The following is a 19,763-nucleotide window of genomic DNA, read 5'->3' as shown; positions in this document are numbered from 1 at the left end:
TTTGATTTTGTGATGGGGTTTATTCTGCAGAACTTTTACATTTTTGCATGGTCCAAATTTATCAGTACCTCATTTCATAGCTGCTTGGCTTTCTATCATGTTTTATAAAGGGGTTTTCCTATGCTAATTTTAACCAGCAAAGTCCCCTGTGGCTTCTTCCAATCTTTCCATGATTTCATTCTTATGGATTCAGCTTTAGTTTAGTTTTTCAAATAGCTACTCATTTCTCTCTACTCTAGTCACTGAATAATAAATATTTTCTTCACTGACCTAAAATACCATCTTTATCATATACTAAATTTCCATCTGTATTTTAATCTGTATCTAGACTCCAGGTTGTCACATTCAAAAACACAAATCAGGCCATTTTATTCTCCCACTTTAAACCTTTCAATAACTCCTATGAACCCAAGTAAAAACACAGTGGTTAAGAATCTTCTCTGAAAGTCAAACTGATCTCATGTCACTCACTGACCTCCTGTGTGGCCTCTGAACCTATCTACAAGCATTTATGGTTGTAGTAAAAGTTTGGCTTTGTGTATGGAAGGAGTAAGGCAGCTCTAGGAAGCAGACCACTGTGTCTATTGCAACATTGTTCAGTGCAACTTTCTGTGTTGATAGAAATGCTCTGTAAGCCTGGGCAGTCCAGGTCATCGGCCACTGTCCACAGGTAGCTGTTCAGCACTTGAAATGTGACTAGTTTTATTGAAGAACTAAATTTAATTTAATTTAATTTAATGTACACAGTTGCATGTACCCAGTGGCCACCATATTGAACAACTCAGATCTAGATCCTTGAGTGGAATCTAGACTAGAAAGAAGTCAGACTATAAAAGGTCTTCTGATGTTCATTAAGGATTTGAGTCCTCATCCTGAGAAAAAATGAACCATAAAAGGGAAGGAAGTGAGAAGAAAGAAGAAAATGACTATCAAATCTGAATTTGGGGAAGACTGCTCTTTAGAGGGTGAGAAAGAGTATGGAAGACAGTTGGGTGGCTGTTGCAGGAGGCTGTGGAAGATGAGGGCCACTTGGTTCAGGATAGCAGCATCAGAGAGAAATGGAGAGATTTTAGGGGCATTTTGGATATAAAATCAATAGGATTGAGATGTTGGGTTGGTTAGGAGGGGCGGAGAAGAGGGAAGTGGTGTTAGATTGATGACTCTGGCTCTGTGAAACTAGATGGGACAGATGGTGGCACCATTCATTGAGAGATAAAAGACACTGGAAGAGGATTTTGGAGAGCAGTACCGAGATAGCTGGTGATAGATATAAAGTTCTAGAGATTAAAGAAATCTGGACATGGAAAATTTTAAGTCATGGGTGTGTGGATGATAATTGCTCATGAAGGGTGCACAGAGGAGCATGGCCCACAAGGAAAAACAGAAGAGAGGGTTGAGGCTTAATGAATGCCATTAACTGGTTAAGGAAAGGAGAAAGAGCTTACAATGGAGAATGCCTAGGAAAGCTAGAGAAATATCAGAAGGCTGATTGCACAATAGTCCATGAGTTCAATGCCATGAAGCTCCCATGTGGCAGAGCCAGAATTCGTACCCCAAATCCATACATAATATATGTAGCTCACTGTTTTGAACTAGAGACCACCTTCATTGCAATAGGATCAAAGTCTTACCTTTTTGAACACCAGGACACTGTCCAGTGTGACGTGGAAATGCCCCAAGGCATTGTGAATTGATATTGCTCCAAATGTTAGCTCTGGAAAGTCTTTAATCATATCATAGAACAACTGTGCTACTTCTTCCTCTAAATCCTGTTTGGGGAAACATGTTTGTTAAGGTTTCGGTAGCAAGCAAATTGCCTGGCTTATTTAAGGAGATGGTGGCACTGGTGACCAATTCTCTCACCTTTCCAAGTGCTGGAGTGGCCTAAATCCCTTTTCAAGGATGTTTTGTATCCATCTTGCTTGTCTGGTTCTGACTAAGGTCAACATGGGCAAAGCCACATACTGACTGAACTGATAAACTTGATCTTTTCTATTCTAAGTATTAGAGTATGTGCTCTGCTGAGACAGGGTGAAGACTTTTTTTTTTAAAGATTTATTTATTTATTTATTTATTTATTTATTTATTTATTTATTTATTTATTTGTTTGTTTATACAAGCACTGGGTACAGTCAGAAGCGCGGGAGGGTGAGAGAATTCACCAGAGTCAGAGTGGAGAGCGGAGCAGGTAGACTGGCAAAATACACTGCTGAGGGGAGCAGTGGGTGGCAGGAAAGGTCTGGGACCCTCACCGGTGGCCGGGGATCGATCCAGTGCTGCAGAGGCTGAGGGCAGCTTTGCAACCCAGTGCTCAACCACTGCACCACCGAGGAGGCCCATGGGTGGAGACTTTTTAACATTTATTCCTTAATTGCTTTCTGAATAGGCAATTGATTTGATCATATTTTGTACCAATTACAAAATATGACAAAATAAGGCTGTACTGTCAGCCTTCATCTTTGGCTTGAAAGACAATTGGGGTTGCAAACACTGTCAAAAAGTGGGGTAGTAGAGAAAGAGTCACATTCTCTTCCCACATATAATGCCATAGTTCTGACCTGGGAGTAAGGGAGGGGTTATCAAGTTACAAGAAATTAGTTAAGACATATAAGAAACAAATTCTCCAAAAGGAAACACAATTTGTATATTAACACAGTGGTGTTCTAAATGGATCCTCCTCCCAAATTAACGATATTGTTAAAACCAATCCAAGAAATGTGTTCATCTCTTCTCCTCTCTTTCCATTCTTTTTTTTTTTTAAAGACTCATTTATCTATTTATACAAGCACTGGGTACAGTCAGAGGTGCAGGAGGGTGAGAGAATTCACCAGAGCCAGAGCGGGGAGCAGAGCAGGCAGAAGGACCGAAGTACACTGCTGAGGGGAGCAGTGGGCGGCAGGAGAGGGCTGCGCGCCATGTGGGACCCTCCTCCGGTGGCCGGGGAGCAGCCGGGGATCGAACCGGCGCTGCAGAGGCTGCGGGCAGCTTCGCAACCCAGTGCTCAACCGCTGCACCACCGGGGAGGCCCTTGCTTTCCATTCTTGCCCTTTTTAGTTAGCCTCCCTATTACTTCAACTCCCTTTTCTTTCTCCCTTTTAAGCCTGTGGATTTTCTGCCCCCTCCCAAAAAAAACACCCCCAGCTCATTGGGTAAGGAATCATGGGTATAGAATTAAACCAGGTGAAAGACCTCCTTTTAGCCCATTCTTCTCCCAGATATAAGTCTTTCAAGTCAAAAGCCTCCTCCCACCTCTTGACCCCAGTACCTGAAAGAAGCCAATGATGACCAAGGGCCTGGATTTCACAAACTCTGCCACCTGTTGGGCATTAGTGAACAAAAATGCTTTCTGGCTAATTTGTCTTCTCAACCAAACGACCAAGGCAGTAGATTCAACCACTCCTGGAGAGAGACATAGTTAAATGGATCCCACAGAAGTTTTCTTTTGTACTGGAGCAAGATACGTCTTGAAAACCAAGGTCAATTACTCCACTTCCCCCTCCTGTGCCCCCAAATTCCAAAGCATGAACATTAACAAGGGCAACTTAACTTTAATGACTGCTTTCCAAGGACCAAGCACTGTGCTTCATGCTTTTCAAGTATCACATGCCCACAAGAACTCCATGGGATATTCTTACTCTCCCCATTTTGCAAAGGAGGAAATTGAAGTTCAGCTTACCAATGGCCACCCTATGAGCAAACCTGGGAATCAAACACTGGAGGAAGCATGCCCAGGGTCTTATCTACTCTCCAAAGTGACAGGAAGATGGATTTGTTTTTTTTTTTAAATATAAATAAATAAAATGTAGATTAAAAAACTAGCTAACTCTGTGACCTTGGGAAAATTCCATTATCTCCCTGAGTCTCCAATTCTTCAGCTGACACATAAATGTCTGCTGAGGTCACAGATCCTGACATCCATTTCTCAACTCTCACATGGGAGGTGCCAAACACATAAAAAAATCTTAGCTTCTAAAATTGGAGCACATATACCATAACTGGAGCAACAGAACAGTGAGCCAGATGCATGCACATTTACACAGATGGACATGTGTTTGCTAGGATCATTAATTTCACATGATGGCAAGTAATGTAAAATATTATATTAAAGTTGGCTGTAGAATAGCCTGAAACATTTAAAATGAGTTTGCGAGATCATGCAATTCCTATTTGTGAAGAACTTGGGATTACATACAAAGGACTATGTTCCTTTACCCATTCATTTCATCACTCATTCATTCATTTGACAACTATGCATTGAGTGCCTATTAAGTTATCAAGTGCTATGCTTGGTCCTGGGGACACAATGATGAGCAGGAATAAAGACATTGCCACATTATAGCTCTCATTTCTGTTAAGTTGTCAAAGAATTACACAAACAAGTATATAATTAACATTCAAAGTAAGTGTCTGTAAGCAAAGTTCTATGAGCCTGTAGCAAAGATATATGACCTAGACTATGAAGACAAGGAGGGTTTCCTGGAGGAAATCACTTGCGAACTGAAAACTGAAGGATGGTGTTCTGGAGGCAATAAGATAAGGGAAAGGTTTCCAGGTAGATAATCAGCCCAAGCAAAGGCCCTGCAACAGGGCAGCTTGCTGCATGGGGCTTGGAGAATGCACACTGAGTTACTAAATCACAGGACTCTACTTTCAGTATCTTTGCTTTTATTTCCCAAGAACATTAGGCCATTTTAAAAACTTGAAATTAAGTCCATTTCATGCAGAAATGTACAGTGACTTTTCATAAAATAAACATACTCAAGTAGCTACACCTAGATCAAGAAATGGAAGGTGACCAGCCCCTCAGAAGTTCCTCTGGTGCCCTCTCCCAGTTGCTCATCCACCCCCCACTAGGGGTAAACAATATCCTAACTTCTAGCAACCTGCACTGGACTGCCGGCTCTGAACTCCGTGTAAGTGGACTCATGCTGTGAAGATGCCACAACTGGTGTATCCACTCTCTGTTGATGGGCATCTGGGTTGCTTCCAGTTTGGGGCTGTTAAGAATTAATTTTCGTGGATGTCTCTGGGGTCACATTGTACAACTCCACTTTGGGTACGTGCCCAGGAACAGAATTTCTGGTCATACGGGATGCTGTGCTCAGCTTTAATGGATACAGGTTAGGTCATTTTAAAAACCGCAGTGAATCAGGCCTTTCAAGGTTCATAGGATGGGGATGTGGTGGCCTCAAGGTGAAAGTGTGGCCGATCCACCCTCTCAGCAGGGAGAGCTGGGTGTGGTTAACTATGTTCTGAGCTGGTTTTCACAGAAGCAACAAAGCCTGATGCTCTACAATGAATCTTCTGCCGTAGCTAAGAGCTCACCGGCTCGGAACCAAAAAGAAAGGAGGAGCTGCCCGGTCCGCACTCAGAAGCAAGGGGTCCACGCGCCAGGAAGATCCGGTCATTTGAAAAGAAACTTCTCTGCTTGGGCTGACTTGTTATTACCAAGGACCTCCTGCCAAACCCACATTCCCCAGCCAGTGGAGTTCAATTCTATGATTCTCTCAAGCTCCACTTCTCAAGATATGGTATTAGTCCTTTTCTCCAGCTTTTGGGGGAGGTGTAGCTGAGTCTTGGGCTTACCTCCTGCTGACCAGGCTCAACATTAAAGTTTTTTCTTTCCCCAACCTTGAAGTAGATCTTTGACATTTATGTGCATCTCGAAGATGAGACCTTGATTTCTTATTAACAAAGGGACGGGGAAGGGGTGCTTCATGCCACCCTCAGGCCATGACCCTGCACCCCACTGCAGACTCCCCCTCCTGGATTCCAGTTCCCAGGCTGAATGTGTATTTTCACAGTGTTCTGAGCCATTGTTCTAGAAGAAATGGGCACAGATGCAAAATGTTTTATAGGTTTTTGTCTGAAACAATTATGTTGTCAGTGCCCTAAAAAGAAGAGGTTTAAAGATTCTGAAAATGTAAAGTAAGGTGAACAAGTTCCTCTGAGTGCAGGAATTTTGGGTCTTCAGGACCTTTGCTCGGCTCTCACCTTGTACCACTGTCCTCCACTATCCTTGCCGTGGTCACTCCCCTTTCCTCTGACACATAAACCTTTGACATCCACCAGCCCCTCCCCTTGACTCCTCAGTTCTTCAAGGTCATCTCCTCCTGCTTACTCTGTTCTCAATTTGGCCTTTTCTTACTGCCCCCCAGCCCAGCCCATCATTATCTCATGACCTGCTGTCTGTCTCTTTCTGACATTGTGCTGTTTTCCTGACTTGCCCAGAGGCTCCTGAAACATCTGGCTCATAAAAGGTGCTCAAGAGATAATTACAGGATGAATGAATGAGGTGAATGAATCATTAGATTAGCTGGCTTGAGGGAACTTGCTCTTGGGTCGCCTTCTCTGGGATGTCTGAGCTCCATTTGCCCTGCTGGACCCCATGGCAGTGGATCTGAACTTGGCAAATAATTTGTTCCCGAGTGTCCGAAGATTGGGCAGGCCACAGTTCCTGCTGGGCAGGTGCCTCCTCCAGCACCCTCGCATTTGGCTCTGAGCCAGAGGACACAGTGCCAACCCAGGTGTGAGCATTATGTCAATGATTGACTGGGGCCACGGCTCTGTCGCATGTTTCCAGGCACAAGTTATGAATGCATCATTAATTGTGGCCCTGGAGGCAACCTGTGTCCCGTCTTCCAGGGAGATCGCCAAGGCCAGGTCTCTCACCATCAATCCTTGGAGATTAGAGGAGAAGGTGGACGGGACTCACCCCACCTTCTGGCTCCTAAGGAGGTTCTCATGAAAGTCACAGTGCAGGAGACAAAGCGAAGCACTCGCTCCTTTCAGTTCAGGGAAGCCCAGTCCAGTCGAAAGAACTGACACTTTCCCTTCTGTTTGGGAAATGAGAAATTAGAAGCCTGGCTCAAATCCCCCTAGCTAGTCCTGTCCTAAACTCCAGATCTGGCCCCATCCTGTATCTCGCTGCTTCCCTCCCTGGTTGGAGGGGGAGTACCGAGGAAGAAGGATCGGCAAGGCCAGTAGAAATTGAAACTGGCTCCTGACCCTGGCTTGCCTGCTCTGGTCCCTTGGAATTCTATTCCTTTCAATTCAAAAACCGCTCTTTAATTTCCTCCATGTTCTAAGCAATGGACCAGGGGCTGAAAATTCATGGTTTAATAACGCTAATAGCTATGGCGGCCATTTACTTGGTATAGTACACTGTAGAGCAGGGTTGAGTCAGTCATAGTGGTGGCCACTTCCTCCTGCTAATCGATTTTATAGAGAAACTCTTATTGGAGCACAGCTCACACTATGTTGAGTTCTGTAGCCACAACAGAGAGGATCTGGCCTGCAAACTATCAACTATTATCTTGAATGTTTGTGACTCTCACTACTTATGAGGTTTGAGGAAGGTGTCCCACCACTCTGTGCCTCAGTTTCCCCACCTGTAAAAGCACCTCCAGTGTGGGGGTTTTATAACATATGAGCAGAGACCAGAACAGTGCCTGGAACATGGCAAAGGCCTTTCAGACTTATTTCCTCTTTCCAGTAACCCTAGGAGTCAAGTGTGTTCACCATCCCCATTTTATAGATGAGGAAATTGAAATTCAATAGGAGGAAGTGATGGTTCCTTAGGCATGCAGTGAAGACTTGAAGGTGGGGGTGTCTGCCAGGAGGGCCCAGGAGCAGAAGTGAAATCATAGAGCGCGAGGAACAGGTGCAATCCTGTGAGGTGAGGGCCTTGATGCAGGAAACACAGAACCTGTGAGACCACAGAGAGGGGAAGGCACCTTGACCCAGTCAATCAAGGGAGACTCCCTGGAGGCTGTGACGAGGAAGCCTGCTGCATGGCCAAGGAGGACCCAGACACTGGCTCCTCCCATGAAGGGGCTCTGGCAGTCTGGAAGTGGCCATATTGTCACCTCTAAGTGGAGACAAATCTCCTCTGTCCGTCAGGAGTGGAGGCACCGAGAACATGAGCCAATGCATGAGCGGACTGGCTCTGAAGAGGTTTTCCACAATCGCCCTCAAAGCCAACACATTACAAAGGGCTCCCCTCCTGGGAGTGTGGGTCACCACTGCTGAGACTGTGACTCAGTCTCCCTAGGAAGCATCAGTCTGTGTTCCCTCTCCCGCAGCTCCTCTGGCCTCTCCACATCTCTTCTCTCGCCCCCTCCCTGCTCAGTGATTTCTCAGCACCTTCCTCTGCACATCTGGGCCATGGGTCTCCTGCCCCCTTGTGTCTATCCTGAGAACTGCAAGAGAGTTCTGAAAATCCAGAAAGGTTTTTCCCACGTCCACCCCAACTCCTCTGGCACTTCAGGTCTTGCTCAAACAGATTTTATCACAAGCTTGCTAAATTCCAGGACCCACAATGCCGTCTCAGTTTCCTGAGATTCAATCATTCAACACTTGAGAACATTCTACTAGCATAATAGGGGCTCTGCTGGGGGTCTTGGTTTTTTCAGTTTTATTCCCTTCATCCATATGTCTACATTGATGCACTCATATATTTAAGATTTTTAAGATTAGGAAACATTCTCCAAAGCATGATGGGGCTTGACACACGGCAAGTTATCCATTAAAGGGTGCTGAAGAGGTGAATGAAATGGAGGTTGATAGAAGCAAAAGTGTTTGGTAGTCACCTTTCCCAAGCCTGTCCTGTTCTATCATTCCCCAGTCTCCCTTTTGGCCAACCAGTGCTTCATGGGCCTATAATCATTCTAGATCCCTGGCAAAATTAAAGTTTTGGATGTGGAGAGAAGGAATTAGGGACTTGCTGTTCTCTGGTAGTTTATAAGCCTTGCTCCTCACCCACTTTCAGGGTCTACCAGCTGAGATGCAAGCTGAGGTGAAGGCGTCTAAATTTTCATAAACATCTATTTTCTTTTCGTTAGGGACACAGAGCGGGCCATATTTCTCAGCCTTTCAGTTGGGTGGGGCCATGTAACAGAATTTTGGTACTGGCGAGAAAATACAGGGATGTATTTTCCTGGCCAGGGGTTATGGCCACCATCACTGGTGCTCCATCCACCTACTTGCCCCAACTTCTGGCCACCCAGAGGAAACTGCAGGTGGCTCAGAAGCCCTGGAGGAGGGTGGAGACACTAGGTGGAAGGAGCCTGGGCCCTTGAAAGACAGTGTGGAGCAAAGCCCCACCTCCAGCCTCTGGCTGCCATCTGCAAGATGGTTTTGCAAGAGCAAGAAGTGAACATACCCTGTTGCGTCTCTGACATGCTGGTGTTTATGTATAGGTGGTGTCCCCTGGATTGACACACAAGCACCATTACCTGTGCAGCTGATGGGCTCCAATCTGTTGCCCTCAAAAAACAACTTCAACTCTGGGGCCTTCTTAACATCAAACTCCTTTCGAAGTTCTGTCTCCACTGTGATATCCACTTTGCCAAAGCCGATTCCATTCTTGCCTTTGCCCATGATCTCCATGGCTTTGCCCAGCTCCTCAGCCATGTTCCTCGATTGCTTTGTGGATGGGTTGTCTACAAGAGCCAATAGGAAGAGACAGAATTTGCTAGATACTCTCCTCTCCCCATCTCCTAAGGAGGAGGTGTGGTGTGGACAACTCAGCTCCTGGGCTTTCTCATGCCCTTTGAACTGTGACAGGGTGTGGGGCACACATGACTTAGGAAATGGATCGATTTGGGAGACCCATGTCCTCAAGGTTCCTTGGGGTCAGCAACAATGGAAACAATATCACTTTGGACATCCCAGTCTAGCTAAGCTCCACATTCCTCGTGGGTAAAACGGGAAAGTCATAGTGGCCACCGCATGGAGCTGTCAGAGTCACATGGGATATATTTAGCAATCAGGTAGACAGGGATTACTATTTTCTAAGAGCTTTCCATGGATTAAGTCATTGAATCCTCTAGTACCACTCTGGGGTAGATATTGCTAATATTATCTCAAGTTCCTAGATAATGGAACTATTGCACAAGGAAATGACCTATTATACCCCAATCTCATGGGGCAGAAAGAAGGATGTAATGTGTTTGCGTAACTGCTGTTATTATTATTATTGTAAAATTTCCATGTTCAGAAATTATAGGAAAAGGAGAACGCAAATGAGAACATGGGAGGCCACGAGCGCCATCTGGTGGAAGTTCAGAGACTAACAGGCCAAACCGAGCCCCTCTGGTTGCCTTGCAGTGCAACGTGGCGGAGGCGCTCAAGGAAGGAAGAGCAAATGTGAGAAGGCCCAAGAGGGTGGGAAAGGCTGATGGCGGCTGTGATGCCCCCCTAGCCCCCTCAGAACCACCCATCTTGGGAAAGCACACTAAATGCTATGAGAAAAAGATACTGGGGGGCCTCCCTGGTGGCGCAAGGGGTTGAGCACCACACTATGAAGCAATCCGCAGCCTCTGCAGCACAAGTTTGAGCCCCAGCCAGCCAGGGAGCAACCCACATGGCGCCGCAGACCTCTCCTGTCTCGCCTGCTGCTCCCCTCAGCAGTGTATTTTCAGTCAGTCTGCCTGTTCCGTTCCCCGCTCTGTCTCTGGTGGATCCTCTCACCCCCCGCATCTCTGGCCTATACCCCAGCTCCTGTATGCATAAAGAAATAAATCTTAAAAAAAAAAGAAAAAGATTCCTCTGTCCTCTTCCCCATTGTGGTGTCACTTGGGGTTGTGGGTATGAGCAGGGGAGCCCTTTTCTGCAGTCAGCCTCAGGAAGTTGGCTCTTGATCCTGGTAGGGGGATAGGACTTCCAGCCCAAAGGGGAGGGGACTAAAAGGCACTCAAGTGTGCCCTCCTTTCTCCTGATAATATTGTGAGCCTGTGGGTCCTCAGCTGACTACCCCAATGCCTGCCATGGTCAATAGTTCTCTTCAAGGCAGAGAACTGGATATTTTATCTTTTCAAGCCCTCAGCCCATCTGGAGTGCTGGGGGTGGCGGGGAATGTAAATCACCTCCACTGCTGTGGGAGAGTTCCAAGCCCAATAGAGAGGCTTTTGTAAAGCAAACCCAGAAGGCTGGGCCAGGACAGCTGGCACCCTCCCGCCCCACGGCCACTCAGCACACCTGCCCCTGTGAGAGAGCCCGAAGGTGAATGATCGCTTTCATTAAATTCCCAGTCAATGGGCTGGAAGAGGACTCATCGCCTCCTTCATAGATCGATGCCTCTCCACTGCCTGCTTTATCACCTTCATTACCTTCGATGCCCCTCCATCCATCACCTCCTGCAGTGCTGGCCTATTGCTGGTTTCTCTAGTTTCCTTGTGGATCTGGCCATGCCTGGCTCAGGGTTGCTGATTGACATACTGTCCAAATCTGAGTTTCTAGGGTAAGAAGCTCAGGTGAGTGATGTACTTGGACTGATTGTCCAAATGGGGCTGTTAGAGCTTCACATTGTGTCCCAAAGTAGAAGTGGGAGAAAGGTTTTGAGAGCCAGAATGTTGGGACCTGAGGGCTGGACAGGATCTAAGTAACAATAATAGTAATGAGGAGCCTCCATCCATCCATCCATCCATCCATCCATCCATCCATCCATCCATCCATCTATCAGTCCATCCAACCTGTTTTAGGATCCTCCATGTGCCAGGGGCTGTTCTAGGTACTGGGGATTTAACAATGAACTGACCAACAAAAATCCCTCTCTCATTGGAGAGAACAGAAAATAAACAAAATAAAGTATGCCTCCTCCCTTAGATGCCCAGTGCTATGGGGAAAAAAAGAATTGGTAGTTGGGAGTGTCAGGGGAGTTCTGATTATAAGTAGGGAGGGTAAAGAAGGCCTCACTGAGGAGCAACATTTTAATAATGACGGAAGGAGATGAGGGAGCAGCTCTGTGACTATGTGGAGGGAGTGCATTCTGGGCAGAGGAACTGTAAGGGCACAGGCCCTGGGGTGGGCCTCTGTGTGACATGTTTGGGGCACAACAAGTCTTCCAGGTCTAGCAGAGTGAATTGAGGTGAGGATAAGATGGTGTCAGCTTTTGAGGGCCATCGTGTAAATGTTGACCTTTCCTGGGGAGGTTGTGTAGGGCCCAGAGCAGAGTTAGATGAGAAATGACTGTTAAACTGGGTTGCTCTGAATGTTGTAGGACCAGACCACAAAGGGGAAGGAGTGGGTCCAGAAAGACCAGTTGGAGGCCACTGCGATAATTCAGGTGAGACACAGTAATGGCTTGAAACTGGGTGGTGGATTTAACGGGGTGAGACATGGTAGAGTCTTGAGAGATTTTGAAGGAAGAGTTGACTGAATGTGTGAATGGATTGGACGTGCAAATGAGCAAAAGAGAGGGGGTCAAGCATGACTCTGAGATTTTGTCTGGAGCAACCAAAAGGATGGTTGTTGGTGATAATTGTGGTGGTGATGGTGATGATGATGATACAGTAATAACATTTACTGAGCACTCACTATGCCAAGCACTTTGCTAAGAGTTATATGCATTATTTTGATGATAAGTTACCTACTATTCTAGGTGAGGAACATTACAGATGCAGAAATCGAAGCTCAGAGACATTACATCTAGTAAGTGGTAGGCTGAGATTCAACTCTAAGGCTGACTCCAAGATCTATGCCCTTGTGCCCTAACTGACTGCCAGGTAAGCTGGGCTGAAAAATTTCCCTTTTTCCTGGAGGGGAGAGATAGGGGTGCATTTCCCATCTCTGCTCTGCCCCCATCAGGGCAGAATCTGTAGAGCTAAATCCACTCTTTATGATTCATAGTCCCACTTTTTGTCTTTTTAAAATTTACAAATTTGTTTTACCCCTGGGGATCTGAAACACTGGATTCTGAGTTTGTAAAGGTGAAGTGAATGCATGCACTCCCTCAGCATGCAGTGACTGTGTTCTACAGGAAATGCCACTTGGGGTCAAGGCAGGGAGACGATTCATTGCTGTTGGCAGACCAGTGTCCAGTGGACTGTGGATGAGCAGGGAGTCCTTTCCTGGGAGGGCAGGAGCTCCTGTGGGTACATCCTTCCTCAGCTCCTGAGCTCCACCCTAGTTCATTGTCTGGTCCATACAACGAACTTGAATTCCAGAGATTATATCTTAAAACAGAGTTATGGTGGCGTACAGCACTTGTGGCCTTGGCAAGATGTTTTTTAAACTCTGTGCCTCAGTTTCCCTCATCTGTAGACTGGCTATGCGGATAGGTCCTCTACCTTAGGATGAGCCCACATAGTAGGCAAGTCGAACAAAGCTCTACCACAAAAGTGCCAATAAACATTAACTATTATGATGCCATAGGTGGGGTCCTGCTCTGAGTGGGTCTCTCTTGGAAGGGAGGGTCCCTTGGAGATATCAGACTCCTCAGCAGATCTCCTGGTTTTTGGGGAAAGGAAAACAAGGGTGACCAACGCCCAGTCACCCAAACCAAGACCCAGGTCTGTTGTGGGGCTCACATGCTTACGTGCATTTGGAGGTAAGTAAAGGGGACGTGGATCATGTTAGACTAGGCAGCGACTCTGCCTGGTGTGCAGACCTATTAATGGCTAATGATCCTAGAGTCAATGTTTGCTGGGTTTTTAGTAGCTAAGCCCAGATTCCCTTTTCTGAGCAGCTGGTGTGAGGCAGGGGAGGGGCTGATGCATGGGGGAGGCGGGAGCACAGGGAGTAGAGATCAGCTTCTGACAGGGAACTGGAACTTGCCTCTCTTTACACAGTGTTTCTCAGCAGGGGACACTTGACCATGTCTGGGACATCTTTGGTTATCGCCCCTGGAGTGCTGTCAAATAAGGCCAGGGAACTAACATCCTCCAATGCACAGGACAACTGTCCCCTCCACACACAACAAAAATCACCCAGCCACAATGTCAGTAGTGCTGAGGATGAGAAATCTTGCTTTAGACCAAGTTCCAGATCGAGCATGGAAAAGCTTTCTGAGAACAGCCCTCTCCCCATTCCACGGGGCCATTTGTTATTAACAGGCATATGCCGGGTGGTAGGGACTTCAGGATGGTCATCAGTTCCTCTCATTGCTCTGAGGCCAGCTGACAGAGTTCTCTTTCATTGTCATGACTTACAAGGTCCCATTGTTCTGAGCTTATTTCTGACTCTCTAGTTAGCAACTCAGCTTTACATGAACCACCCTGACACCTCCCTGCCTCAGAGCCTTTGCACTCACTGTCCTCTGCCTGGAAGGCTCTTCTTTCTCCCAGATATCCGCCTGAATTGCTGCCGACCAGCCTTCATGTCTGTGCTGAATTGTGCCCTTCTCAGGAAGGCCTTCAAGGTCCCCCACATAAAATCTCAACCCCACCTCTAGCCACCCTTGAATGCTCTTATTTTTCTCATGTGCTTTTCTCCCTTGTACTTTTAACCAGAAGCCATTCTCCATCTTTTTCACTAATTTATCTGTTTATCCTGAGTCTCTTCAGTCTTTTCAGGCTGTAAGTTCCAAAAAGCATGGAGGCGTATCTGTTTTCTTTCCTACTCGGTACCTAAAATAATTCTGATATATGACAAGTATTCAATAAATATTTAATGAATGAATCTTCCACTTATCAGCACAGCTTTGGTGTCAGACCTGACCTAAAATCCAGGCTTCATCACTTACCAGTTGTGTGAGCTCAGGCAAGTCATCCATCATTGTATGTTAAATGGAACAATGAGGCCAAGCCCAGTGCCTTCCTCATCACCACCCCTGTTATCATCGTCATAGCTGTCTTTATCACCAAACTCATCCCTGTCACCATCACATCTAACCTGCTCCCAGGGAAGGCTTCCTGCTTTGGGGATAATTACATGATCCTCTGTGGGTCTGCTACTCCTAGGCAGCCTATTAGGCCGCCATTTTGTCACCTAAACAAGGTCAAAATGGTCTGGCCAGTTAGGTATAGGAGCCCAACCCTTCAGCCCTTCAAATCAAACAAGAGCACAAAGCTGGATCACACTGGGAAGGTTATGCATCACGAGGTATGACCGGAAACACCCAGGGGGCCGAGGACCGATGATCCATGACAAGGGACCCCAGATCAGTGGAACGCCTTGTTGATAAGATTAGAACCATGGCTGGGGATTAGGGTGTGTCATCAAGTAGATAAGAAGTGCCTGGAGGGCAGACTCACAATCCCTAATCTTCTACACCCTTCCCCTTTCTTTAATCTCCTTCCCCTTAATCTCTTTTTGCTCCTCCCCATTTTAACTAATATCATGTGTCAATAAAAGGGCCAGGATCTAGCTCTTCAGCAGCATCCTGCATTATGTAGCCTGCTCCATGACTCCCATTTATCAGTGTGATGTTGCCCGATGCAACAATCCTGAAGATAACTGAGTAATTTCATTTTGACTCTTGTCTCTGAACATCACCTTTTCTCTCTGCCTCATTTGAGAACACTATGGGCCAAAGGAAAGCCCATTCATTCATTCATTCCTTCACCCATTCAACATCTCTGCAGCCTACATCAGCCTCTGCAGATGTTAGGAAGCAAGGTGAGTGCAACTTGGCTCCTGCCCCCTATGGAACTCACAAGTTTATGAGATTTTAATACTGTCCAGAAAATTCTTTGAGAAGGAGGGTGCAGAAGCAGGGCCCATGGGTAAGCACATGGGTGGCCCTTCTGGCCAGGCTACGTGGGGGTGAGGGTGGATAGATTCTCCATGAACTTCAACCACCCAAATCAGACAAAGAGCTGGAAGAACACTGCAGGCAGAGGAAACTGTGAGCACAAACCCTGAGCCCCAAGTCTGACCTATCTATCTGGAGTGGAGCTAGATCCAAAGTAGATCAGGTAGAGGACATTGTGGCCATGTGAAGGAGTTTGGGTCTTAGGGACTCTCTGAGGGTCTTTCACTAGGAAGATTTGCATTTTAGGAAAAAAATCTCAGGGTATGCCATAATGATAGCCCTGGAAGAACTCCATCGAGGGAGAGGCTGCAGCATTTCAGGTGGGTTGTTATGAGACCAGACTAAGGTCCTATGGGGGCCAGGGGAGTGGGGGCGGAAAGTGGAGATGGCAGCGGCTTTAGGAGGTGGTACCAATAGGACCTGGTGACAAATCAGAACTGAGAATAGAGATGAGTCGAGAATAACTTTGAGATTTCTGACTTTGACATTGGGTGGGTCGTGATGATCTCAACTGAGGCACGATGTGATCTCAGTTATCATCAAAGGTTGGGAGCACATCAAAGATGCCGAGGTCTGCTCTGGATATATGTGACACTTGAGATGTGACAAGCCCAAGAGGAGAGATGTGCCTCGCCACTGGCACTTGAGCCAGCTGGGGGAGAGAGGAGGAACTGGGCGGAAGCTAAAGATATGAGAGGTCTGTCCCCGGGGACAGTGTTGGAAAGTTCCTTCTTGTAAAGAGTCAATTTATCCCTGGAAGAAAGATTTTGAATGTTTTCCCAAGTGATTAGTTTTTCCAAAGGTCACTTTAGGAGGCCTGCAGGTCTTTGAAAACTCACTTTGATTTAGATAGTGCATTGGGAGGGCTTAGAACTATTTTGATGGAATTTTATGCAAATTGCTCAAAGTCCTTACACCTCAGCCTTCTCATCTGGAAATTAGGGCGGATGCCACATACATGTTAACTTTTAAAAGATATTGATAATATACGCCCACAGTATTTAGACATACATAAAACTCTGCTGGCCCTCTGGAGCGAGGAGGTAGTTCTCAGCCCGGCCGGTGCCCCCGCCCAGGTATGGGGGACACTCACGGAAGAGCACCATGAGGAAGCGTGTCTGGTTCAGCATCTGGGTCAGGCCAGCCGCCGTCAGCACCATCAGGTTGCGCTCCACCACAATGTGCAGGGGCCGGGACAAGTGGACGCCAGCCTCCTTGACGTCCACCTCTGGGGAGCCCTGGATGGCCGACGCACACGAGGCCACCAGCAGCAGAGTCACCATGAGCAGCTCCATGGCTGTCCTGTGGGGACAGGAGGAACAGGAGCCTTATCAATGCAGGTGGCCAGGCCCCATGTCACTACTCCCTCCCTGTCAGCCCAGTTGGGGATGGAAAACAGGGTCCTGCCCTCTGCTCAGCAGCCACACTGGAGGAGAGGCTGACTTAGGGGTGCATGGAAACCGTGAGGGTATAGATCAGTATAGCAGGGAGCAGTGGGAAGCCAAATCACAGGCCGGTCTCTGAGTCTACTGAACCCCTAGACACAAGGTGAGGATGGTTTAGATGTGAGCCCCACTCCAGACTCTGGGGTGAGCCTCTGCACCTGAGAGATGACTGAACCCATCTTCCCCCTGCACATTTTCTGCTTCAAGCTTCTGCAGCTCCTGCTTGAATGCCCCTGGTGACGGGAAGCTCACTACCTTGCTATCTATTCATTGGGTTTTTGAATAAATTTTCTGCTCAAATGGACATATTTCTTTCAAAAGTCATCCTCATAATATATACTTGCAAAAATTATAAACAATGCAATAAAAATATGTTAAAGGGAAAATTAAAAGCTCTCTCATAACCCCACCTCCAAGAAAACTGCTGCTAACCATTTGGAATGAATCCTTACAGATGTCCAAACGCCTATGTGAATGTCCATTTGAATGTGCATATTTAAATCAACATTGTTGGGTGCTCTAAATTTCTTACTTGAGGATATGAAATATGTGGTAGATTCCTTCCCAGAAGTCTATCTAGTAGCTCTGTAGCATAATCTTTTCCCCCACTGCTGACTGACTGACAGAGGAGTTGACAACTCCTAACTGTTAGCGTGGTCTGGACCAGCTGCTGCCTGTCTCTAAGTTCCAATCCCCTGATAACGATGTCTTCCCCAACAATTTTGAACACCAGGTCACTTCCTCAGGTTTTGGCTCCTCAAACACTGAGCCATTTTCCTGGGTACTGTACAGACAGCATGAGTGTCTGAAGTAAGAAGACTTTACAGGTATATCCTAGGTCACCCCTTCAGATTAATTCTATAAGGACCCTAACCTTATTGACAGCTGTGTTCCCAGCATCTGACCCTTATAGTAAGAAAATGAAGATAGATGAGCGAGTGAATGACTGAATGACCTGGGGGATGTGTTTGGCAAACTGTCTGGGGACATTTAAAAATAGATATTCTAATGTAATATTTTTGCCACCTATGCAGAGAATTGTGATCAATTCTCAGTGCTAAATGTTCTAAATACCTGTAGCTGTACATGAATTTTCCAAATACATGTACCAGGTTACTCTTCTAGAGCTTTCCATGTCATCAGCTGTCTTAGGACAACCCTATGACCTATAACCCTAATATTGTTATTCCCATTTAGTGTGTATAAAATGGGGCACAGAGAGGTTAAGTAATTTTCTCAAGATCACACAGCTAATAGGCAACAGTCAGGATTTTATTTTATTTTTTTTTTTTTTAATAGAGGCATGTTTTTATTTATTTATTTGTTTGTTTGTTTGTTTTTGTTTATACATGCACTGGGTACAGTCAGAAGCGCGGGAGGGTGAGAGAATTCACCAGAGCCAGAGCGGGGAGCAGAGCAGGCAGAAGGACCGAAGTACACTGCTGAGGGGAGCAGCGGGCGGCAGGAGAGGTCTGCGCGCCATGTGGGACCCTCCTCCGGTGGCCGAGGAGCAGCCGGGGATCAAACCGGCGCCGCAGAGGCCGCGGGCAGCTTCGCAACCCAGCGCTCAACCTTTGCGCCACCGGGGAGGCCCAACAGTCAGGATTTTAACCCAGGCAATTTAGCTATAGACTTCATGCCCTGGAGCACAGTGATGCACCACCTCTGCAGCGTGGATGTGGTGGACAGTGTTTTAGACTCTGACATAACCCCGCCCCCACATCCTATGTCCTCTTTCCATTATTCAATCTTACCCTGCCTCAGAAAAGTGGGCAGTGGCTGAGTTTGGTCACCGAGATTGGAAGTATATTTTTGGATTTTGTTTACAAAGCAGACCCTTGATATTCATAGCAGGAAGGGGTTCTGAGTCCCCATTCTGTTGTGGGCTCTGAGTTTGGAAGAACATGTTGGCAGAGGAGCAGTTCCCTGCCCCAGATGAGATGCAAGCTTACCTTCTGATGGGGAGGAGCAGAGTTTTGGTGCTGCTGGGGTCCTGAGAGAGAAATGCTCCCCGGGTCATGAGAGAGATGTGCTCCCCTCTGTCCCTTCTCTACACTGAAATCCTGACCCCATCACTTTGACCCATCACTGAGCACCACGCCTGCCTATCACAACAAATAAATCACTCTTCTAAGTTAGGATTTGAGCCTTATAGTGACCATATCCTTAGTTCTCACTGCACGTCTAAGAGGTAGGTACAATTACAAGGCACACTTTACAAAGGGGTGACCTGTCCAGGATGACCCAGCTGCTAGATGGAAAAGCAAGATGGGCTCAGGTAGATCTAAGCCCAGCGTCTTTGTTTAAAGCAGGCGTCAGCACTCTCTGTCTGTTGCCTGTTCTTATAAACCCAGTGCTGTTGGATCCCAGCCACACCCGCCCCTTTACTATAAGTTATGACTGCGTTAAGTATTTGCAGCAGAGACCATATGTGATTAGCAAAGCCAAGCATATTTATTATCTGGCTCTGTACAGGGAACGTTTGCTAAGCTTAGGTCTAAATCACCAGGCCGCACTGCTCCTGTGCCTACACCTGGGATCTTGGATGTTGGAAGTGGCCCAGATCCTCAGGTTTGCAGAGTCCACGCTCAGAGCCGAATGTCCCCATCTGTAGCATAGGTGGACAGTCCCTGCTTCCAGAAGGTGATAAAGAACTTGTGCTTAATTAGCACTTTTAATCCCAAGCGCACATTAAACTCCTCTGGTGTACTTTTAAGACAATCTTGGTATTTGATTTCATCCCAGACCCACTATTTAAAAATTGCTCAAGATTTCAAGGGTCCAGTCACCTAGATGTTTTAAAATCTCCCCAGAGGATTTTTTTTAAACTTTCTATTGGGCAA

The 19,763-nt window shown here is 46.6% G+C and overlaps 1 protein-coding gene across 1 annotated transcript in view; it reads right to left on the bottom strand.

The window, feature by feature from the left end:
• PDILT (protein disulfide isomerase like, testis expressed) overlaps positions 1-16,773 on the bottom strand; it is a 29,122-nt gene extending 12,349 nt beyond the window's left edge. Inside the window, exons 1-4 of the mRNA XM_084248915.1 lie at positions 16,569-16,773; positions 9,237-9,443; positions 3,266-3,399; positions 1,632-1,769 (exon numbers count right to left, since the gene is read on the bottom strand). Coding sequence (XP_084105041.1) covers positions 1,632-1,769; positions 3,266-3,399; positions 9,237-9,443; positions 16,569-16,770 — 681 coding nt within the window. The 5' untranslated portion in view covers positions 16,771-16,773. The remainder of the gene's footprint in view (positions 1-1,631; positions 1,770-3,265; positions 3,400-9,236; positions 9,444-16,568) is intronic.
• Positions 16,774-19,763: the final 2,990 nt, after the last annotated feature.

Source organism: Talpa europaea (assembly GCF_964194135.1).
Source record: "Talpa europaea genome assembly, chromosome: 12".
Taxonomy (NCBI): domain Eukaryota; kingdom Metazoa; phylum Chordata; class Mammalia; order Eulipotyphla; family Talpidae; genus Talpa; species Talpa europaea.
Note: the sequence above shows the minus strand (reverse complement) of the source record. Positions and strands in the feature narration are given on the sequence as shown.